The sequence below is a fragment of the Miscanthus floridulus genome, chromosome 4 (genome assembly GCF_019320115.1).
Source record: "Miscanthus floridulus cultivar M001 chromosome 4, ASM1932011v1, whole genome shotgun sequence".
In the NCBI taxonomy this organism is placed as follows: domain Eukaryota; kingdom Viridiplantae; phylum Streptophyta; class Magnoliopsida; order Poales; family Poaceae; genus Miscanthus; species Miscanthus floridulus.
In genome coordinates this window covers 97,219,298-97,243,549 of record NC_089583.1, presented here as the reverse complement: position 1 = coordinate 97,243,549, position 24,252 = coordinate 97,219,298, and the positions used below count along the sequence as shown (strand labels likewise).

At 53.2% G+C, this 24,252-nt stretch overlaps 2 protein-coding genes and 1 pseudogene across 3 annotated transcripts; all 3 read left to right on the top strand.

Moving 5' to 3' along the window:
* The first annotated feature begins 14,042 nt into the window (after positions 1-14,042).
* On the top strand, positions 14,043-14,974 carry LOC136552237 (uncharacterized). The gene is made up of 2 exons (XM_066543767.1): positions 14,043-14,774; positions 14,882-14,974. Exons 1-2 carry the CDS (start codon positions 14,043-14,045, stop codon positions 14,972-14,974), a joined length of 825 nt encoding a protein of 274 aa, XP_066399864.1.
* Positions 14,975-16,336: 1,362 nt separating this feature from the next.
* On the top strand, positions 16,337-17,167 carry LOC136552236 (putative gamma-glutamylcyclotransferase At3g02910; annotated as a pseudogene).
* A 2,365-nt stretch (positions 17,168-19,532) lies between these two features.
* On the top strand, positions 19,533-24,207 carry LOC136552234 (uncharacterized). 2 transcript variants are annotated; one of them, XM_066543765.1, is made up of 9 exons: positions 19,536-20,130; positions 20,245-20,451; positions 20,552-20,767; positions 21,355-21,421; positions 21,512-21,658; positions 21,757-21,848; positions 22,379-22,564; positions 22,634-22,770; positions 23,631-24,207. In XM_066543765.1, the coding sequence occupies exons 1-9, from the start codon at positions 19,609-19,611 to the stop codon at positions 23,935-23,937; spliced, it is 1,881 nt and encodes a 626-aa protein (XP_066399862.1). In that variant the 5' UTR covers positions 19,536-19,608; the 3' UTR covers positions 23,938-24,207. The 2 variants fall into 2 exon arrangements, with proteins under 2 accessions (XP_066399863.1, XP_066399862.1); XM_066543766.1 differs by lacking the exons at positions 22,634-22,770; positions 23,631-24,207 and having other exon boundaries at positions 19,533-20,130; positions 21,757-21,852; positions 22,379-22,535.
* The last annotated feature ends 45 nt before the right edge of the window (positions 24,208-24,252 follow it).

Below are 24,252 nucleotides of genomic sequence, written 5' to 3'. Positions count from 1 at the left end.
TAGTCATAGCCGCGGAGCGTAAGAATCCCTGAGGCCCCAGGGGCCCTAGGCTCTTTGACGACATGCTGAAGAAGCCCTGCCCTTATCACCAGGGCCCGGTGGGGCACGCCCTCGAGGATTGCACCATGCTTTAGCGTTATTATGCCAAGCTCGGGCTCCCCGACGACGACGCCAAGAAGAGGGGCGCCGGCGATCGGGACGATGACAAGGACGAAGGGTTCCCCGAGGTGCACAACGCCTTCATGATCTTTGGTGGACCCTCGGTGTGCCTTACAGCACGCCAGTGAAAGAGGGAACGCCGAGAGGTCTTCTCGATTAAGGTGGCCACTCCCCGATACCTCGACTGGTCTCGGGAGGTAATCACCTTTGATCGGGATGATCACCCCGACCATGTCCCGAATCTCGGGCAGTACCCACTCGTTGTCGACCCGATCATCGGCAACACTCGACTCACCAAGGTGTTGATGGACGGAGGTAGCGGCCTCAACATCCTCTATGCCAACACCCTGGAGCTCCTAGAGATCAACCAGTCGCGGCTCCGGGGTGACGCCGCGCCTTTCTATGGCATCGTGCCAGGGAAACGCATGCGACCCCTCGGGCGCATCGACCTTCTCGTTTGCTTCGGCACCCCCTCCAACTACCACAAGGAGGTCCTCACCTTTGAGGTGGTTGGGTTTAAGGGAACCTACCATGCCGTCCTGGGGTGGCCGTGCTACGCCAAGTTCATGGCAGTCCCCAACTACACCTACCTCAAGCTCAAGATGCCAGGTCCCAACGGCGTCATCACGATTGAGTCCACGTACAAACATGCATACGACTGCGACATCGAGTGCATCGAGTACGCCGAGGCTCTTATGGAGGCCAAGACCCTCATCGTCGACCTTGATCGACTCGGCAGCCAGCTACCCGAGCCCAAGCGTCAAGCCAGGACTTTTGAGCCTATGGAGGCCATCAAACTTGTCCCAATCGACCCCGCCTGCCCCAACGACTGGGCGCTGAGGATCAGCGCCACTCTCGACATCAAATTGGAAGTCGTGCTCATCGACTTTCTCCGCGCGAAAGCCGATATGTTCGCATGGAGTCCCTCGGACATGCCGAGCATACTGAGGGAGGTCGTCGAGCACGCCTTAGACATCCGGGTTGGCTCCAGGCCGGTGAAGCAGCGCCTACGCCGATTCGATGAGGAAAAATGTAGGACCATCAGTGAGGAGGTGCAGAAGCTCTTGGCGGTCGGATTCATCAAGGAAGTATCCCATCCAGAGTGGTTGGCTAACCCCGTGTTAGTCAAAAAGAAAAATGGGAAGTGGAGGATGTGTGTAGACTACACTGGTTTGAATAAAACCTGTCCGAAAGTCCCCTTCCCATTACCTCGAATCGATCAAATTGTGGACTCCACTGCGGGAAGCGAGACCCTGTCTTTCCTTGATGCGTATTATGGAACCATCAAATCAAGATGAAAGAGTCTGACCAGCTTGGGACTTCTTTTATCACACCATTCGACATGTACTACTATGTGACTATGCCTTTCGGCCTCAGAAACATAGGGGCCACATACCAGCGGTGCATGACCTAGGTCTTTGGCGAGCACATAGGGCAAACCGTTGAGGCCTATGTGGATGACATCGTGGTCAAGACTAGAACAGCCGGGGATCTCGTCGATGACCTGGGGATAGCCTTCAAATGCCTTAGAGAGAAGGGCATCAAGCTCAACCCCGAGAAGTGTGTGTTCGGGGTCCCCCGAGGCATGCTCTTGGGATTCATAGTCTCGGAACGTGGCATCGAGGCCAACCTAGAGAAGGTCTCAGCCGTAACCAGCATGGGACTGAACCGAGACCTCAAGGGGGTGCAGAGGGTCATGGGATGCCTTGCGGCCCTGAGTCGCTTCATCTCGCGCCTTGGCAAAAAAGGCTTGCCTCTGTATCGCCTCTTGAGAAAATCCAAAAGCTTTTCTTGGACCCCGAGGCCGAAGAAGCCCTCGCCAACCTCAAGGCACTGCTCACCAATCCTCCCGTCCTGGTACCGCCAGCTAGGGACGAGGCCCTCTTACTCTACGTCACTGCAACAACCCAAGTGGTCAGCGTAGCCGTGGTAGTGGAAAGGCAGGAAGAGGGGCACGCTCTACCCATCCAACGACCTATTTACTTCATCAGCAAAGTGCTCTCCGAGACTAAAACGCGCTACCCCCACATCCAGAAGCTGGTCTACATTGTAGTACTGGCCCAACGCAAGCTGCGTCACTACTTCGAGTCCCACCCAGTGACCGTGGTATCGTCTTTCCCCTTAGGAGAGATAATCCATAACCGGAAGGCCTCGGGTAGGATAGCCAAGTGGGTCGTCGAGCTTATGGGGGAAGCCTTGACTTTTGCGCCTCGAAAAGCGATTAAGTCTTAGGTCTTGGCCGATTTTGTGGCTGAGTGGACCGCACCCAACTACCATCTGCTCAAATTCAGATAGAGTGCTGGACCATGTACTTTGACGGGTCCCTGATGAAGACCGGGGTAGGCGCGGGTCTGCTCTTCATCTCGCCCCTCAGAGTACACATGCGCTACATGGTTTGGCTCTACTTCGCCACCTCCAACAACGTAGCCGAGTACGAAGCCCTCGTCAATGGCTTGCAAATCGCCATCACACTTGGGGTATGGTGTCTCGACGTCCGGGGCGACTCGCAGCTCATCGTCGATCAAGTCATGAAGGAGTCAAACTGCCTCGACCCCAAAATGGAGGTGTACTGCAAGTTGGTACGTCGCCTAGAAGACAAGTTCGACGGTCTTGAACTCAACCACATCGCGCGGAAATACAACAAGGCCACGGACGAACTGGCAAAGATGGCGTCGGCACGGGCTCCGGTCCCCCAAACGTCTTTGCCAGAGACCTCCACAAACCTTCCATCGACTGCGCCTCGATAGTGGAAGAGGGCCCGCTGGCCGAACCCACCGCAGGGCTCGACGCCCCCTCTGCCGTCGAGACTCCTTCAACCGAGCCTGAGGTCATGGAAGTCAACACGAGGCCTCCCCAGACCGACCAGGACATGGACTGGCGAGTCCCGTTCCTTTATTGGCTCACTCGTGAAGAGCTTCCTACTGACAAGACCAAAGCCCGGCAGCTTGTGCGACAAGCCAAAACTTACGTCCTTTGCAACGGTGAGTTATACCGGCGAAGTCCATCTGGCGTCCTCCAACGATGTATCACTACCGAGGAAGGCCAGGCCCTACTTTGGGACTTGCATGCGAGGGCTTGTGGGCACCATGTGGCGCCTCAGACGCTCGTCGGAAATGCCTTCCGTCAAGGGTTCTACTGGCTGACGGTGGTTGCTGATGCCACCAAGTTAGTACGCTCCTGCGAGGGATGCCAGTACTACGCGCGGTAGACGCACCTCCCGGCCCAGGCCCTCCAAACCATCCCCATTACATGGCCGTTTGACGTGTGGGGGCTCGACATGGTTGGGCCTCTACAGAAGGCCCTAGGAGGCTACACCCATCTGCTGGTAGCAATCGATAAGTTCTCCAAGTGGATTGAGGCTCGCCCGATCAATCAAATTAAATCTGAGCAAGTGGTGCTGTTTTTCACGGACATCATCCACAGGTTCGGGGTTCCAAACACCATCATCACCGACAACGGGACACAGTTCACCGGCCAAAAATTCTTGACATTCTGCGACGACCATCACATCCATGTGGCCTGGTCGGCCGTAGGACACCCAAGGACAAATGGCCAAGTAGAACGTGCTAACGGCATGATCCTACAAGGCCTCAAGCCAAGAATTTACAACCGATTGAAGAAATTTGGCAAGAAATGGCTCGCCAAACTCTCGTCGATCATCTGGAGCCTAAGGAACACTCCAAGCTGAGCCATGAGGTTCACACCTTTCTTCCTAGTCTATGGAGCCGAGGTTGTCCTCCCCACTAACTTGGAATATGGTTCCCTGAGGCTACAGGCCTACAACGAGTAAAGCAACCGCACCACCCGCGAAGACGCCCTCGACCAACTGGAGGAAGCCAGAGATGTGGCGCTACTACATTCGGCCAAGTACCAGCAAGCCCTACGGTGCTATCAGGCCCGGTGCATTCGAAGCCGAGACCTGAAGGTAGGCAACCTAGTGTTAAGGCTAAGGCAGAGCAACAAGGGCCGCCACAAGCTGACCCCGCCATGGGAAGGACCATACATCGTTGCCCAAGTGCTGAAGCCCGGGACCTACAAGCTAGCCAACGAGATGGGTGAAATCATCACCAACGCTCGGAACATAGAACAACTACGTCGCTTTTACCCTTAAATTTCCAAGCATTGTATACATTGTTTCTCAAAATACAATTAAGAAGTGTTCTTTAGTTGTTCTAATTCCTCGAGAAACCCCCTGAGCCTCGTCATGGGCCTCGGCAGTGTGATAACATCACAAGGGAGACATGGCTCTACTTCTGCAGAACTGAGCCTCCCTCGGGAGCTAGATGGGGGACTCCCCCCTAAGTCCCACGTACCATTTTTAGTCATTTTTTGAAAAAAAAATCCTACGCCAAACTCTCTAGCATGCTCTGACGAATCGGTTGTGAAAAACCCAAGGACCAAAAGTCTGTCTTGGGGCTAGAAGGCCGGTAGAGTCGCAAGACGGCCTACGCCTCTGGGCTACAACACTCCCTCACCACCTTTCGCCCAAGGGGCAGCTTAGGTTCCAAAGAGGTTTTTTTGCAAAAGACATCTGATCAGAGACAACAGAGGGCAGAGGCTCGGAAATACAAGAAAAACGATTAAGAAGCACGAGTATGTTAAAAAAGGCCTCGACAGCCATAAGCGTTACGATACAAAGTTAATCCCTATTCTATTTACATGGCCTCTTGGGCCCAGGTCAAGGCTCAGGGCCTTCAGCGTCGATAGACGGTGGGGAAGGGACCACCTCCTCTTTGAATAGCTTAGCCAGCGCCATGCCAGGGCCCTCTGCCGCCTCTATCAGCTTCACGACTGCCTCGTTGGCCTCCTCGTCATCGTCGGGCAGGACGTAGCCATCGCTGATGGCCTGGAGGTCAACGTCGATGTAGTGCGAGGCGATGACGGCCAATGCGCGCTTGACACCCGTGTGCAGCGCTCCTCAGAGCCGCTCGCGCACTTGGCCGCTCAACGCGATCAGACGGCTCCCAAGGGAGCTACCTGACTAAACCCCCTCAACCTTTAGGGCCTCGTAGGCGGTACGGGCGACATCTTTCAGTGCGTCGTGCTCCCCGATCTCAGTCTCGAGCACCGCCTACACCGCGACAGAAGCCTCGGCTACCCGGGTGACCTCCGCCTCTAACTCTACGCCATAGGAAACAAAATGGGGTTGAGCGCAAAGGGAAACAAGCGAAATAGGGATGGAAGCCTACGAGACTCACCCTTGGCCTTCTGCTCCCAGCGTCGGGCCTCGACCCGAGAGGCCTCATCTTTCTCCTTCCAGCGCTGGGCCTCGACCCGGGAAGCCTCGGCCTTCTCCTTCAAGCGCTGGGCCTCGACCCGAGTAGCCTCGGCTGCCCTAGAAGCCTCGTCCCCTAGCTCTGCATCACAACAGGGAGTTAGGGGCCGAATACAAGAAAAACAAACTAAATAAAGGGAACGAGACTCACCCTCGGCCTTCCCCCTCTAGACCACAGCCTCGGTCCGAGAGGCCTCAGCCACCTTAAGGGCCTCATCCAAGGCACCTTTCATCAGCTGGTGCGCACTCTACCCCACCCCTAGCTGCCCAGCAAGGACCTTGCCCGAGGCCGTGGCTTCTTCAGCCCGGGACCTAAAGGCATCCTGATCACCGACAACGCGGGTCAGGTCCTCCTCCAACTCCTTGACCTACATCGCCAGAGGGGCGACCTGCTCCTGGGCCATGGCCACCTTGACCTTCGCATTGGCACAACGAAGGCGCAGGTCCTCCACCTCTGCGCTTCGTGCCGATAGGAGCTCATTGGCGCCAGCAAGAAGGCCCTTCTGCCACTGGAGTTGGTCCTAGACGTCCCTCTCCCATCAAAGAAAGACCGACTTCCTAAGGGACCGGGCCTCGAGCTCCTAGGGAAACAGAACAGGGGTCATTCACTACAAGAAAACACGGAAAAAGACAACACCGCATGAGAAAAGAAAGCGTGAACCTGGGTGACTCCGGGCAGATCGTCGGCCACCACGAACAGCGCCATCCATAGCGACCGCTCCGCTAGCTGGCGGTATTGCTCGAAGGTGTCCCAGCGCCTGCCCTCGGCCGCGTCCTTGAGGGCGAATAGAGGCTCTGCCTTAGGGTCGTCCCGGCTTTGCCACAGGACATGCGGGTGATCCCACCCACGGGGCTCGGGTCGTACCTGCGCAAGGGCCAAGCTTCCCTCGCCCGAGGTTAGAACCAGCTGTTCCATGGCGCTGGCCACCTCGGCGTCAACCACCTCCTGCGCCCAGGAAGTATCGTTGGAGGAGATCGGATGGACCTCCACCTCCTGGGTGCTCTTCCGCAATGACAGCGGGCCTTGAACCAAGGGTGCCACCGAGGCCTCCACCGCCTTCATCTCCACTTCCTGGGTGGACGGCCTCACCATGATCACGTTGACCTCGGTGGTCCCGAGGGCTCTAGCCTCCGCCATCGTAGCCTCGGTGGTCGCGGGGGCTTCGGTGCCCACCGCTGTGGCCTCAGTGGTCCTGGGCGCCTCGGCCTCTGCCGCCTCGGCCTCGGAGACCCTAGGGGCCTCAACCTCAGTGGCCTCAACATTTGAGGCCACCTCGGCCCCATCTGACTCACGGGCCTTGCCCTCGCGGGGCGGAGGCGCTCCCTCCCCCGTCTATGTCGGGGCCGCCTCGGCAACCCCTCCTTGGGTGGCAGGCTCCTTCGGGTCGACCCTCGCTAATGCCGCGCCACGTTGTAGGGTGGCTTGTGCCTCCGCCACCCAGTGGGCGGTGGAGCTAGGGTTCACCTTAAGCGCCTTAAGGGGCGCCAAGGTGGGCACCTCCGCAGGACGCTTCTGGCTAAGGACAAAACATTTACAGGGTCAGCACGAGACAAAAGAATGAACGAAAAACGCTGCGGCTCCACCAAAAATATGCTTACCTCGAGCGGGGCTGCAACCGCTTCGGCACGGTGACCCTCGTCTACAAAGGTGGTGGCGGCGGTAGAGGCACGACCTCTGTATCCATCGGCACCTGCCGGTCCTCGACGGACCCCGGCGCCCCCTCGGTCCTCTGCGGGGGCAGTTGCATCACCCCCACCGCCACCTGCTCCACCACTGCCATCGAGCCCACTGGGCTGACGGCATGCTTTCCCAGCGCTCGCACCTCGGGTGTGTCGGCCTTGACCCCGAGGCGAGCGATTGCCGACCCCAGGTCAGCTCCTCCTCCGCCCCCTAGGAGCGCCGGGCTACTTGCCGATGCCCCGGGCACCGTCTCCCCGATGTCAGGGAGATGGTCTAGGGGACCCCGCCCCATCTCGCCCTCGTCATCTCCGTCCGAGGCATCTGTCGATAGTGACAGCGACGGGGACTCCTCCAACGGGAGACCATCCTTCCTTTGCTGCCGGCGGCGCTTATCTAGTTCATCATGCGCGAGGATCTTCTTCATGCGCTTCGCCACCTTGGCGTCCTTCCGCCTTTTCTACGCCTCGGCGTGTGCTCGGTTGATCGCCTGCCACCTCGCGTCCTTGGGAATGGCGGTGGGGAGGCTCGCACATCCCTCATCCCCTGTAGGAACGGCAAACACGGGTAAGGGAACAAGAAATAATGAAAAACAGGGAGGCCTCGGGGGCTGTAGTGGCACGTGACTTACCAGCGAGAGGAACCCCCGCAATGGGCGCATCGCGAAGGGGATTAGGCCACCGCCCCTTAGCTTTGCCTCCACCATCTCCCTCATTCGGTGAAGAATTTCCTCATCGGAAAGGGCAGAGGCAGACATCCGGATGCCCTCCATCGGCTCATCCGGCCTCATCTCGAACAGGCGCCGCCACCGAGCCATCAGCGGTAGCACCCTCTGGCGGTGGAAGGCGGCCACGACCACAACCGCAGTAAGGCCGTGGTCTCGCAGCCTCTCCAGCCCCTCTAGGAGCGACTGTAGCTTGGGCTGATCCTCCCTTGGGATGCCATACTTCCACCTCTCCGGGCAGCTCCCCACGATCCGTTCGATGTAGGGGGGAAGTCCACCATCATCATTATGAAGATAGAACCAGCTCGTGTACCATCGGTGATTGGTTGACGCGAACTGGGCCGGTATGTAGAGGTGCTGACGGTCCTAGCGCACTTAGAGAGTGCAGCTGCCGGCCCTCATCACCTTCCTCGTGCCCGACGTACCCGTCGGCTTAGTGGTGTGCCCCGCCCGGAAGAGGTGGAGCCATAGCTCCTAATGGGAAGCAATCCCCAGATACCCCTTATAGACAGCAACGAAGATCGCCGCCTGTGCAATAGAATTATGGTTGAAGTTGTGGAGCTCCACGCTGTAGTAGTGTGGGAGCGCCCACATGAATCGGTCCACCGGAAGGCCGAGGCCACGCTCGTGAAAAGACATGAAGCTCACGATGTAATCGTCGCAAGGCCTCACCTTCGGCTCGCCCAACGGAGCGATCCACTCTGGCCTATTGGGGTCGGTGACCGGACGAAGAAGCCCGTCGTCGACGAGTGACTGAAGCATCTCCACGGTGACGTCGGATGGACCCCAAGGGTCCACCTCGAGGACAATGATGTCGCCGGCCATGAGTGCAGTGGAGGGTTCGACTACGGCGGTGAGTCCCTCTCTCCCTCTCTCTCTCCGCCTCGCCTCTCTCCCTTCTTCCTCCTGAGGCTCTCTGCTCTAGTGACGGCTCAAAGGTGGCAAAGCTAATGTAGGCAAGGTAAGGAGGGGAGGGGCAAGGCTCATTGCGTATTTATGTAGGATGAAGGCGAAATGGACAGGCAATGAAATTGGGGAAGTTTCCCTCAGATCCGGCGCGGTTAATCCCGATCCGATTTTACCACCCACGTGCCCACCTTTTCCTCATTAATCACGAGAACAGTCAGTTACGTCCCATCCACTGACACCACGTCACATCCGACCGCTACAGCGGCAGGTGTCATTCTGCCTCCCTGAGAAAATCGCCTCAAAAGGTGCGCTAGCCGTTGTTGAGCCAATGGGGGAGATATCTCCCCACCCTATTCCTTTCAGACGAAGGAACTAGGCGCCGAGCCCATTACGGTCTAGGGGTTCGAAGGCTGGGCCCCTAAGGGTTTCGACAGCCGCCCCAGGGCAATAGAGTCAGGGACGACCGTGGGCGAGCCCACACAGGGCCGAGACCCAAGCAAGCGAAACGCTTGGGACGCCCTAGGTCGTGTTCGAGACCGGTAGGGAGGTCTCCGAATGGGATCCCACCGTAGGGAGGCACCGAGCCACTGGGGCCCAGCGAATGGCCCCGGCACCCACTAGAGAAACCCTCTAGTACTCTTGGAGTGCGTCTCTAGACCGCTAGCCAACCCCTAGAGAATAGGGCACGGGCCTCCACTCGGACTCACCCGATAATAGCTCACCGGAAGTGCCACCGCTCGCGCCCATCGAGGGTAGCTTGGCATATTCCACCCCTCCTTCTGAATGAAAAGGAAGCACGAGGGTCGTACAAAAAGCTAGGGGAACCCCTGATGGCCCTCTTGCTCCATGCAGAGGCTAAGGGGCTCTTCCTGCAACCTTGCCGAGACCCAGTGACCCAGGCTCGCATTCGAAGGGGCTTGGCAAAACAACCCCTCCTTCCGAGCGAAAAGGACGCGCAAGGGTCATTCAAAAAGCCACGGGAACTCCTAACGGCCCTCTCGCTCCGTGCAGAGGCTAGGGAGCTCTTCCTGTAGATATGCCGAGACCCTACGACCCAGGCTCGCACCTGGGGGGGGCTCGGCAAACAAACCCTCACGTGCGAGGGGCGTACAAAAAGCCAGGGGAACTCCTGATCACCCTCTTGCTCCATGCAGAGGCTCAGGGGCTCTCCCTGCAATTTTGCCGAGACCCAGCGACCTAGGCTCGCACACGAGTGGGCTCGGCAAAAAACCCCTCTGTCTAAACGAAAAGGATGTGCGAGGGTCGAACAAAAAAGTCAGGGGGGGCCCTGACTACCCTCTCGCTCCGTGCGAAGGCTTGGGGGCTCCTCCTGCACCCAAGACAAAGACAAGCGACCCAAGCTCGCACTTGAAACTCGAGAAAACGCGATAAAGGGCATCGAGCCCGTTACGATCCAGGGGTTCGAAGGCTGGGCCCCTAAGGGTTTCGACAGCCACCCCAGGGCAACAGAGTCAGGGATGACTATGGGCGAGCCCGTACGGGGCCAAGGCCCAAGCAAGCAAAACACTTGGGACGCCCTAAGTCATGTCCGAGACCGGCAGGGAGGTCTCCGAATGGGATCCCACCGTAGGGAGGCACCGAGCCACTAGGGCCCAGCGAATGGCCCCGACACCCACTAGAGAAACCCTCTGGTACTCTTGGAGTGTGTCTTTGGACCGCTAGCCAACCCCTAGCGAACGGGGCACGGGCCTCCACTCAGACTTACCCGATAACAGCTCGCCAGAAGTGTCACCGCTCGCGCCCACCGAGGGTAGCCTGACATATTCCACCCCTCCTTTCGAGCAAAAAGGAAGTGCGAGGGTCGCACAAAAAGTCAGGAGGACTCCTGATCACCCTCTCGCTCTGTGCAGAGGCTCAGGGGTTCTTCCTACGATCTTGTCGAGACCCCACGACCTGAACTCGCACTTATGGGCTCGACAGATATGATAGCATCCCTTGATCAACGTGAGAAAAAGACCCTGGAGGAATGAATCCACTCCCCCAGGGCCTCGGGGGCTACACCTGGCGGGTGCGCTCGCACGCACCCACCGAGGCCTCAAAGTACGAAACACTATTTCGCCAGGAGCTACCGCATGTCAAGCCTCGTCAAAACCTCAAGAAGAGCATCACACTCTCCCTGAGGCTCAGGGGCTACTGTCGGGTACCATAAAATGGGGTATCCCGAGCGTATACCAGAAGAATCACTTAAACCCCAACAAAAAACAAAGCCAAAGGGTAAGCCATTTGTTAAACCCCGGCCTCGTCCGAGCCCACCGGCTCTCCGCCTCGCTCCTAGCCCCGCGCGGGAGGTCTCGGTGGCCTGCCAAACCTCTGCCTTGCGTGAGGCCTTGCACGGGGGGCCTCGATGGGGAACCGATTTTTCGTCTCGCCCGAGGCCCTGCGCGTAAAGCCTCGGATGAGATGTCGATTCTCCGTCTCGCTCGAAGCCAGCTCGGCTGCCTCGATCGGGCTCCCCGACAGAGCGTCACGTCCCATTAATGCGTCAACCACTCCCGCAATCTCAGCCGGACGACGGCTCGACACCGCAGAGTGGCCGACGGGACAAGGAGTCGCGTCGACGCCATACCGACTAGGACAGGGCGTGGTTGGGATTACCGGCCACTGTGTTCTGGTGTTGTGCCCACAATCGCCTGCACTACACTGTGCCACATAACCCCCGCCCCGGAGACAACGTGGCATGGGGAGTCTAGTCCGGGTCACCATAGCCTCGAAATCAGCGTACGAGACCAACTGTTCCCTCCAAGCCTCGGCAATCTACTTTAGAGGCTCGGCAACCCCGGGATTCACGTCTGTCGAGCCTCCCACGATGGTTCAGCCTCAGCACCAACTGAGCCTTGGCTTCTCGCGTAGTCAACACATAGTGACCCGCATGCCGACCGCCACGCCCGCTACGAGGTAACCCTAGAGCTCCCGCGATGCACAGGATCGGATGTGACCGGCGCGTCGCACCAGTACTTCAAGGACGGGACCACTCCGTCGCCCACGCCACCGCAGTAACAGGCTACAGGGCTCAGACACGCCGCCTCCATTCGCACGATGCCATGTAGCTAGCGAATGTATCACCCTGGTCCCCCCCTTCAACTATAAAAGGGAGGCACCTGGGCCATTTCTAGAGAGAGAAGGAGGATTAGGCCTACGCCCACTCAACGAACTCACGCATAAACGCACAGACGAACACTTGAGCTTCCCTGCTGCCTGAGATCAACATCTCAAGCAATCCACGCCGCCCCACGTAGAGACCTAGGATTAGCTCCCTCTCTCGCCCTGCTTATAACCCCCTACTACGAGCACTTCGGTGCAAGGAATACAAGATCGATCTCTCAAACTGGACGTAGGGTGCTCATTACCCGAACTAGTATAAATCTTGTGTCTCTTTGCATCACCATCCGGGATTAGGAACACGCAGTACAAATTTACTAGTTGGTTGAGGGCCCGCCGGTCCGAAACACCAACACAAATATTGCTAATACTTTTCTAAAAAAATCTTACTCCATCTGTCCTAAAATAGATAGATGACCTTATAGCATTCAATTTTTTTCCCAAAATACTTGTGACTTTCTTAGTTTTCTATACACCTTCTCTCTTTTCTCAATACGTCTCTATCTCTACTCTCTACTCTTTGAGGGGCATTATGGTCTTTTGTCTTCGGTGTTGGTTTTGGAGAGAGATTATAAAACATCAACTAATATGGGACGGATGAAGTAAGAAAATTTGACCCGCACAAAACCCTAGGCAACTCTCTTTTTAGGATGGAGGGAGTACTATGCATGACAACATCTACCAGCCAAGTGATCTTCTGGCTTTTATTCTTTTTTTTATTCTATGTACCGGGTGCTCAAATAAGCTAAAAGTTTTTACAAATGGTAACATAGCATCGTTGCACCTATTCTTCTTTACTCTCTCTCTCTCTCACACACACACACCTCCTTTCATCACATGCTAGAGATGCTAAGCTTTCCTAGCCTATTTTTCCAACCAAAACAACAATGAAAACAAGTGCAAGGCTAAAACAAGTGCAACGAAGCGCGCTTATCTCTATCTAGCATATATAAAGAACTACTGCTCTAAAGCTGGCTATAGAATACCTTATTTATTATATCATACCTTCTAGATTTTAGTCGCCTGAAATCTAGAGGGATTTTAGGCAACAATGACGTGCCTACGCCCGCGCCCCACTCACCCGCGCTCGTCTTCCTTCTCTCTGGCGTGACTTCCTCCTCCCTGCGCACGTCTTCCTTCTCTACAGCAGCGGCGCGTCATCCTTCTCCCTAACTCTGGTGACCTTAGAAAAAGAAGGGGCCCAAGGGAGGCAGGCTGGCTAGGCGGTGGGGATGGCAGGAGGGTGATTTAAGGTTCTGGCGGCGGAGGCGGTGGCCTGGCTAGGTCGGAGCGTAAGTGAGGATGGCCATGACGGTGACGGGATTAGGGAGGGGTAGAAGGAGGCCGCCGCGGACGCATAGGGTCTCGCCGGAGCTTCACACGTAGCATTCAATGAGCTACCGGAGGGCCGCCTTTCTTTGGCGAGAAAAGAAAATCTAACTGTACAACAATAAATTACTCCTCTCCATGCATGCGAATGGCTATCCCACTAAATTCCTGAAACTCAACGCAAACAGTCCTAATTAATGGCACCCCATGATAATAATAATTATTCCGATGCCTGATCTTCAGCTGTTGATGAATTTGATGTGGCCCTCTTTAGCGCTTACTACTAGTGTATTGAGAGTTGCTGGGCCAGTTCCTCCGCGGTCCATTTGCCAGTGAGCCAGCTGCACAGCAGTCGACTGCAGAGAGGCGATGACCTATCTGACTCACATGCTGCTCGTTCACTGGTGCTTTTAGCATCGAGATGAGATCTAGGTGTGTCAAATGATAAATTGGCACACTATTTGTTCATGCGGGTAATCAAATCCAGTTGACAAATCGACAGGTCTCTTCTCTCCCTTTGCTATGCACTGCAAATGGACGGAGTACTATCTAATCTCCAGCTTCTGCGTGGAGGAAGTAAAGGACGCCTTGTTCCAGATTCTCACGGCAACGTTACCAAACCCACAGGTGAAAGCAGCATGCTTCAACCGCAGATATACCAAGCTGCCTCCCTTCGTCTCCGATCACCTCCATACGGAGCAGCATCTTTCTTCTCCATCCACGACAAGTTTGGCAACCGGACAGAGACAGTGCACAGTATAAGTAACTTGGCCGCGGCCACGTACAACACAAGCAAAGCTCTGCAGCTCTCCGCATCAAACAGACCAGTACCAGCACCAGCCGCGGCAATGGCGTCCACGACGGCAGCTACAGACGCGAAGCCGGCACCGGCCGCTGGCGGTCCGCAGCTGAAGCTGCTGGTGGACCGGCGTTCGCGGCGCGTGCTGTACGCGGAGGCCCGCAAGGACGCGGTGGACTTCCTGATCGGCCTGCTGCGCGTGCCCGCGGGCCTCGCGGCGCGCGCGCTGGCCAAGCACGGCGAGCCCGCGCCGGGCTCCCTGGGCTCGCTCTACGCGGGCGCGCTGGCGCTGGACGACGCGTTCTTCGCCTCCGGCGGCTCGCCCAACCGCGACGCGCTGCTCAGCCCCGCGGCGCTGCCCTCCGCCGCGCTCCCGCTGCTGCTCGGCGGCGCCGAGGGCGCGGTCTCGTCGCCGCTGGCGCCTCCTCCCACGCCGCAGCGGTACTTCCGGTGCAGCGCGTACATGAACCCGTGCCGCGGGAACCCGACGAACGTGACGGACGTGTCGGGCCTGCCGTGCCCCGCGTGCCGGCAGCCGATGACCGTGGAGATGCGGCTGGCGCCCGGGGCCGCGCAAGGCAAGCTGGCGCTTGCGCAGGCGCAGGAGGACGCGGGGCTCGGCGCTGGCGGGTACGTGAGGGAGGTGGTGACGTACCTGGTGATGGATGACCTTACCGTGGCGCCCATGTCCACCATCTCCGCCATCATGCTGCTCAAGAAGTTCGACGTCAAGGACTCCTCCGCGTTGGAGGAGATGACCGTTGAGCTCGGCACAAAAGAGGTGAACGAACGCTAGCTCATGCACTAGTACTGCTGTTATTCAAAGTCCCATCCATGCGCAGATGGACATGTGTCTGACGATGTTCTCAACATTTGATCCATGGACAGGCCGTGATGCTCCTCAAGGCGTCGCTGCAGTCGTCGACGGCGCTGACGGATGTCTTTAGCGGTGGCGTCTCCATTGACAGGATTGGCGGTTAATAAGCGAGTCGTCGACGTCGAACATGTACAGCCCTCTTCGTTTGGGCTTGTTTGGCTGCCATGGCTAAAAGTAACGTTGGCTGGTTTGATGTGAGAGAAAAATATTATTCGTTAATTGATAAACCATGATTTATAAGCCAAATACGATCGAGCGAACAGGCTGTACATCGGCTCGCTCGCCTTGGATTGGAAGAACTCGTAAGTCATGATCAGTCAATTGAATTGAACCATATATCAAAGCAAACGGGTATCAATGTGTACATAAGTCATGCGAACGAATCAAAGCAAAAGCAACCATGATCTCCTAATCTGAAACTCGGTGTTAATGTGTAACGATGTAAGGATGACTATCATTGCTAACAAAATAATGCAGTAAAATGGATCAATGGCTCATGTCCTATGCGTGAACGCTGAGATGGCTCGACATGGCCATGGCGGGTACAAACGACGCATCAATGACGATGTGCTGGACGCAGTGGTGAGAGCCGCCTGTGTAAGAAAATCAAAATGTTTTATGGGTGTCACTTGAGAACCTCCTATGTGTAAATACTCACTCGGTCCACAAAATAATGTAATTCTCGTTTTTTAGAGTCAAATAGATTTAACTTTGACTTAATTTGTATATAAAAAGCACTAACATTCACGATATAACATATTATAGAATATATTTTTATAATAAAATTATTTAAAAACATAAATGCTAATACTTAGTCAAATATCAGCTAGTATATTAGTATATATAACCGGTACGGTTTTTACAATTGCATTCTTTTATGGACAGAGGTAGTACAAACAAGTGATATATTCTTTTTTAATTCACTAATACACATTTGAGACTCTAAATAAACTCAATTGAAAAAAAGTTTGAACTAGATCTTTTCGTGTACTATAACTTCGGTTTAGGTCATTTTTCTTTGTAAAACTATAAAAATATTAATTTTAAAATCATTGATTAAAATAGAATTTCCTGGCTCTTATGGTTTCAAATAAAAAAATATCAACTAAAATATCGTAGATCTTTTCGAATAATACTACTTTGGTTTTGATTATATTTCTATCCAATCACATTTGATTTTTTTAGATAAATGCCAATTATTTGTACTCATGGTTTATTCTACTTATAATGGCAATAGCTGACAATGGCCCTGTTCGCTTTGCTGAAAAGCCATGACTAAAAGTATTGTTCGCTGATTTGTTGAGAGAGAAAAACACTATTCATTCGTTGAAATAGCACGCTTTATAAGACAACCGAACGTGGTCCTTTTAAGATAACTGCCTGTGTAAATCAATTTATATTTTATTAAGGCTATCACCAATAGAAGGATTCATAGTGGCGGTACTCCGCTCTTGCCGGAAGCGACGATGGCGGAGGCGAAGCCGACGATGGTGTTCGTCTACGGCACGTCGGCACCCTGAAGCGCGGGTTCCCTAACCACCCACTCCTCGTCGCCTCCGCCACCCCGTTCGTCGGAGCCGCCTCGACGGCCGGCCCGGCCTCCCTCGTCATCGGCCCCTACTCGGTCCCCTTCCTCCTCCCCACTCCCTCCTCCGCCTCCTCCGGTCGCATTGTCTCCGGCGAACTCTACGCCCCATCCCCCGCCGCTCTCGCCGAGCTCGACGCCCTCGAGGCAAGCGCCTGGCCTCCTCATTAGACTCGTTGTTCCTTTGTCCACTGCTTTGGTTTTTTCCCTCATCTCAGCCTCCCATTTTGTCGCAGGGCACCCACATCGGTGTGTACGAGCGGCGCCCGATCACCGTCGTGGCCGACGGGTCGGGCGAGGCGGTGCAGGCGGAGGCGTACTTCGCGCACCCGAGCTACGCGGAGGCGCTCTGGCGGCGCTGCGGCGGTGAGGCGGCCGAGATTGGGGAGTACACCGTGGATCATGCCGGTGGGTACGTCCCGAAGAGTGAGCGCGCTGCCGGCGTTGCTGGGCTCATTGACGCCGTCCATAGATTCCTCGCCACTGCCCCGGACAACTGACGTGGTGTGCACGGATTACTACCATAGTTCAGTGAATTTGTCACCTGTTGTTTCCTGGGCTAGTGCTTCTGTTTGCAGCTCTTGTTTTGTGGAGTCTGTTGACTGTTATGAACTGTAAAATAATATTCATGCTGCAAATTTGCAGACACTAATTTTAGGCTATGCAAGTCGTCCTATTCAGCATGACTGAATCCAAGTTTTTCGAATAATCATTCAAGGTTTGCATACAGAGCCATTTTGTCTTGTTCAGTGTAGATTGCATACAGAGCCATTCAAGTTTATCTAAGCATTGCAGTTGTAAAATCCTGAATTCTTTGGTAGTTTGGATAAATAAATGTACTTGCTGTTGGACAAGACAATTTTCACAAGTGCTAATCCATGCGCTGTTTAATGCAAAATACATCCTTGCATATAGGGAAATGTTCAGAAACCTGAAAGAAGGAATACTTTCTAGTTCTATGCAACCTAGAGATGAGGATAATTTGACAGCTGAGTTGCTAGTAAGAGGATTTGGACTGCATAGATGCATTTCTAGTAAGGGCCGTGTTGTTATTAGCAGATTCTGCTGTCCTTTTACAGTGAGGTTGAAAGTTGAGACCCACTGCTGTCATTTAGCTAGATGGGTTCGGAGAATTTATGCTCACTGTTTTCAACAAGCTGATATTTGTTTCCTTGGTGGTCAGCACACAGTTCATGAATTTCGTCTGTTCCATCTTGTTTGGATGGACTGGACCGGCAGACTGGGAAATCGTCGAGTATTGGCGCCTGTTTCATTTCATACTGTGCAGAGCAATGAACCTGAACTTGGCAATGGAGTTGATATTCTTTTCTTCTTCTTTTGGTTTCGTTTGATAAATAGAATGTGTTTTTTTTTAAACAATGGAGTTGGATAGATGCTTGGCTTGCTGAAAGGAAACAGGGACGTGTCGAGAAGCCATGCTGAATCCTTAAATCTCAGCCATTCTAAAATATAAAAAATAAAATAAAAATTCTCAGCCAGTGCTTTCCTCGTACATTGTTTTGTTTGGGCCAACCAGCCCATCACATCTTATTTCTCTATCTTTGGGCTGGGCTCGGATGGACTTAGGCACCCGTGACTGGTGGGCTAGACAGGGAAATCCCAAGTCACGACGACTTCCCCGAGACGACGGCGAAACAAGGGACTTTGGCATTTCACCCATCGTGGCAAATTGGTTTCGCACTTTTATCATCCCGCAAAGTGGTTTCGCTCGTTTACCATTATGAAACCGGTGTAACCCGCTAAAATATACTTTGGCTAGTTTTAATTCATAGAAAAAAAAAAGAAAACACCTCCTTCCGTTTCTACCCCTGCATGTCGTTGTCTTCGTCAAAACGGATCGGCCCTCTCCGGCTAAGAGCGAAGGCGTGTCTCCATCGGCGTCGAGGCCGTGCATGACCCGCCCGTGCTCATCCTCGACGAGCCCACCTCCGGCCTCGACAGCTCCTCCGCGCTCCGGATCGTCGGCGCACTCCGCGCCATGGCCGAGACACGCGGACGCACCGTGCTGCTCAGCAGCGCCTCCATGCTCCAGATCGTCGACGCGCTCCGCGCCATGGCCGAGACGCGCGGACGCACCGTGCTGCTCAGCATCCACCAGCCGGGAGCGTGCATCGTCAAGATGTTCGACTCCGTCCTCCTGCTAGCCGCCGGCTGCGTCCTCCACCAGGGCACCGTCGACCAGCTCCGCGTCCTGCTCGGGAACACGGGCCTCCACCTGCCCCCGCACGCGGACGCCGTCGAGTTCGCCATCGACTCCGTCGACGCGCTCCGCCTCCACCACCGCCGTTGTCCCCGTGATGGCTAGGAAGTAACGGGAGGCGAGGACGGCGGGCACGAGGGCAACGCGTTCCCCGCGCGCGAGGTGGACGGCGATGGGGAAGATGGCCTGGCGCATGGTGGACTCCGGGTGGCTCGGGAGGACGAAGCGCATGAGCCAGAGCGCGAGGAAGGCGGCGTGCTCGAAGACGGGGTCGACGTTGTCGTCGGCGAGGAAGTGCTTGACCCAGGCGGAGTGGTGCGCCTTCTTGCAGGCGCTACGGTTGAAGCCGAGGGCGGGGAAGCCGACGAGGACGGCGACGTCCTGGAGGGTGACGGTGTCCGGACAGCATCGTGGATGTCGAGGTGGCGCCAGAGGCGGCGTGGAGCGGGCGGAGCTTGGCGACCCAGTCTTCCCAGTGGCGGGGAATGCCGAGCCAGCCGCGGAAGGAGAGGCGGTGCTCGGCGGATGCGGCGGGGGCGGCGAGCGGAAGGGGGGAGGAGGGGGCGGGGGAGGCGTGCGGTGGAGCGGGGGGAGGAGGTGCGTCAGGCGGGGCGCTGGCCCCTCCTCCATGTCGAGGGGAACCTGGTGGACAAGGAGGAGGACGTCCTTGTCCCCGTCGTCGCAGGCCATGGCGGCGGCGGCCTGGACCTCGACACAGGACAAAGCAGGCAGGGGTAGAAACGGAAAGAAGTGTTTTCTTTTTTTTTCTATAAATTAAAACTAGCCAAAGTGTATTTCAGCAGGTTACACCGATTTTATAATGGCAAATGAGCGAAACCACTCTGCGTGCTAAAAGTGCGAAAGGACGATGGCTGAAATGCCAAAGTCCCCGAAACAAGGGGAAGCGGAAGAAAGGAAGGAAGGGGATCGCCATGGCGGCGTCGCCGCAGCAGCAAGGCCAGGGCGGCCCCGGCGGCGGCGGGTGGACTCCCGAGCAGTTCTGGTCGCTGCTGGACAAGGCGGACCGCCGCTTCGCCCGGGTGCGAGACCTTCCCCCCCTCGGCCGCCAGGAGCCCGACGCGTTCGCCAAGGCCTTCCGCGCCTACACCCAGCTCTGGCGGATGCAGCAGGAGCACCGGCACCGCCTCCTCGACGCGGGCCTCCGCCGCTGGCAGGTCGGCGAGATCGCCGCCCGCATCGCCCACCTCTACTACGCCCAGTACCAGCGCACCGCCGACACCGCGCTCCTCTCCGAGGCGTTCGTCTTCTACCACGCTGTCCTCGACCGCGCCTACTTCCAGGACGCCGACCACCACCTCTCCCCCGCCAAGCACCTCCGCTTCCTCGCCAGGTTCCTTCTCGTAGCGCTCCTGCTCGCCAGGCGCTCCCACACCGTCCCGCGCCTCGCCTCGGATATACGCACGCTCCTCGATGACTCCAAAAAGTCCTTCCAGGTGCGTCCCACTGCAATTCCAGGTTCCACACTCAAATTCGATTGATCCAGTTATCCTGATCATCAATCAATGTAATTCAATCTTCACTCTCGTATCTCATGCTGCACCGTGCAGGATGCCGAATACAAGGAGTGGAAGCATGTCGTGCAAGAGATCGCAAGGTTCCTGCGAGCTGACTCACCGTTTATGAACATGATTCCGCTCAGGTACAGCTACGCATTCGATCCGCCCCCAGATACACTTCGTACTGTACCACCTACTGTCAAGAAGCGAGGTCTCGTCTTAAGTGACACCATACTTTGCAGCTACTATCCTAACGAGGTAATGCTTCCACATCTTCCTTGCATACACCAACTTATGCCTGTGCTGGGGTGGGTGGGGAGTTAGTACCGAGGAAATAATTTCACTGTGGTTCATCCAGGTCAAATTTACAGACCTCTCCATAGATGTATTCAGAATGGTTCAGTGCCTCGAATGGGAGCCATGTGGTTCTTTTGCGCTAAACAATGGTTACAGCGCCCATGATGAAAGTGGACAAAATCAACCGAATCTATTAAAAGATTTAAGAGATGCTGCACTGCCTCCAAATCCACTTAAGACAATTCTCTATCGCCCTTCAGTGACACATTTCCTAACGGTAAGTTCACCTTTCAGTTTTTGTTTCTCACTTGGCATTGCCTTTCTCCTATTTTTCTAGAAAAACTCTGTATCCAGTAGTCCACTTATCTTGCATCTGAGTAAAACAAAACTAGATGCTCACCATCATATTTGGAAGCTCTATGGTATATGCAATGGCTTAGTTCTGAGAATACTATCACAGTACGTACTTGTGTGTTCAATCTAGTGTAACCTGTGTAACAGTTAATTTGTGTTGCTTAAAACTGCAAGGATCCTGCAATATATCGTACGAACTTAGTGATCTGAATTATCTGAAAGGAATCATGATAATGAGGGGCACTGCTTAACTCCACTTATCTGGTCCACCATTTGTGCACCCATTAGTTCATGGCATGAGTGGCTGCAAATTTTCTTAGAAAGTGTGATTGATAACACAGAAGCTTGAACATCGAATTTAAGTTGGTCTGTGTTTGTGATTTATTTAGCAAGACTAATTCAACTCTACCCATGGTTTCAAAACTTTAAGAGAAAATAGTTATATGCAGCTGTTATTTTTTATCTATTTAATCATATATTTTTTTTCTAAATATGTTTGTTTAAATCCAGGTCCTCGCCACAAAATGCGAGGAGCTTCCTTCAAATGGTATCATGTTAATATATCTTTCAGCTACAGGTTAGTAGTGCCCCAGGGTTGTTTGCTTCAATGTTGTCACATTTCTGTGTATGTCAAGGATATTTCAGTTAATATTAAAAAATCTTTCAGGGGAGATGGGAACTTCTGGATTTTGTCCTGATACTGGTGAAAAGGTTTTGAGCAACTTCAATAAGTTTGACATATCCGGTACTAGTCATACTAGTTCAAAGGAAAACAAAGAACCTTGTCTATGGTTAGGCTGCCGTGAAACTGAAGGTATTGTCTTTTCATTTTTATTGTAAGTTGCCTTTTGCTGACTAGAATTATGTCCTTTTCAATAAGAATATTGTTTCTGCCATATCTGAAATATCTAGGTTCGAATTGCATATACCCTGGTGATCTAATCCCATTTACAAGAAGACCCTTATTTTTGGTGATTAACAGTAGCACCAGCTATGCATTCAAGGCAGGTTTGATCTTTTTCCCCTCCCTAGAACTGAGCAACCACTATCTGGACAATGAGGGTTGTAGATCTTTTCCTTTTCCTTTCTGGCCTACCTCAACTTGCTTGGGACTAAAGGGCTGGTCGCTGGTATTCATTGTCTAATGCTTTGTACTGAATTGTGTAATTTTTAGGCAAAGCACAAGTACTCATAACTCATGTAATATGCAAATAAGCCATATTATGTGCATTTTTTTTTTGTATTTTGTTCAGTTTTGAAGTTTTTGTCAAACTCTGTTTGTCTGTCTTAAAACATTTAACTGCTTAGTTCAAATGTGATCTGTGGTGCTTATTTCCATCTTGATAGGACAGTTTCTTCTGTGCCCCTATTTTGCCGTGGTACCTTGTGCTTTGCGTAATTTTGTTCTTATTTTTATTTACTGTCATTCAATTTCTTTCTATGTATTGGGATATCTGGACTATTTGTTTTATTTTCCTGTAGTCTTGACTATCTGGTATCTACTGTCAAACATAATGTTCCTTTATAACTGCAGTCTATTCATGGTACTGAAAGGGGGGAGACTGCTGCCATGCTACTTTCACCGAGTTCCCGATCTTCCGCTGCGGGATTCAGTGGTGATTCTAATTGGCACAGTGGTAGCCAATTTACTATGTTCCTCACAGCTCCATTGCAAGCTTTCTGCCTTCTGATCGGCAACAATGGGACAGATATTGACAAGGTACCCATATTTTTTATGAATTTCTTCAGACATTATAGTATATTTAAAGCCTTGACATGAGTTTTGTAGGATGCATATAACAAAGCTGAGGAGTTATTGTTATTGTCCCTAAATGAATGGGCCACGACTTTAGTTGCATCATCTTCACTTCATCCTGTTTGGGTTGAAGTTTTAGGCGACCCACTCCTAAGAAGGCTACTTCTCAGGTGAGTTAGTCAAATATTGCCATGAATCTCTACTCATTCTGTCAAAAGTAGTCCTTTTTGTCTGGAACTATGAATGATTGATTTTGGGCTGCCTTTGCTTTATGAACATCACTATACTGTGCTCGCTTGTAAGTGGTTTCTTGTTACTCCCTGTGTTCCAAAATGTAGATCGTTTTAGTTTTGTCCTACTTAGTCAAACTTCTCTAAGTTTTGCCAAGTTTATAGAAAAGTACTCCTAGATCTACAACATCAATTTAGTAAATCCAACCTGAAGTATGTCTTGATAGTGCACTTATTTGGTATTGTAGATGTTAATGTACTTCTCTATAAACTTGATGAAAGTTAATTTGACTTGGGACAAAACTAAAGCGACTACAATTTAGCACGGAGGTAGTAGGTTATTAATTATCACATCTGCAGTAATGCCATATGTTGAACTGGCCTTCCAAAATCTATATCTATATATCTTATTATATTTTCAATCCCCACTAGCATTCTATCTCGCTATGCAAAGTGTCCACATCAGCATCCACTAGCACATCCCACTAGCATATGCAATTATGTCTTCATTCGAGCTATTCACATCAGCAAACCACATCATTTAATAACCTATATTTAGTTGTCCACAACAGAGTGCTAAAAATCACCTACAAACATGTATTATAATATTTATTTGTCCATATAAGTAAATATAGGTAGTATAATTTCACATGCGATTTCCGCAGCAACACGCAGGGCATTCTTCTAGTTCTACTATTTGTATCTTCCAGTCTGCTCCATAGATGATGCCTTGATACACATATATTTGATACAATCCAACTATTTTATTGGCTGAAAGTTCAGTTCGATTGTTTCTGCAGGTTCATCTTCTGCCGAGCAACCCATTCCCTGTTCAAACCAACAAACCATAAGGCAGAGTTCCTTCCGACCTGCATGCCTCCTCTGCCTGAGTCTGTTGATGCTGAGAGCATGCTCTCCCAAAGCTGTGTGATGCGAGTCGCATCATTCTTTGGCGCTGTCAGCCAGTTCTCATTTGCTGAGGTTACGACATGGCCTGATGTTGACCCTGAGGAGGCTGTTGTCACCAGTTCATCTGGCAGTGCCAACAAAGGAGGGCCTGAGACAGCCAGAGATTCAGACATTTCAAACTCATCTTCATCTTTTTGATGATGATTAGGCTGCTGCGGTGACCATCAGGCTACCTTTGTCCGCTTGTGTTAATGTTACTCATCTCCATATGCGGATCCATTTTGTAATTACTTGTGCTCCTTCATGCTTGATATTACACACATCAAGCAGACGGACTGCCTTGCCCCTTTTTTATTTTTTATTTACTGAATTGGTAATCACTAGAACATTTTGTTACCCCTTACTCAGTTTGGAGACGTGGAGCTGTGTGAGAAAGTACTCTCCATGGCTCGGTAGAATATACTCCCTCCATTCTGAATTTTAAATCATTTTTGGCTTTTGCAGATGCATAGT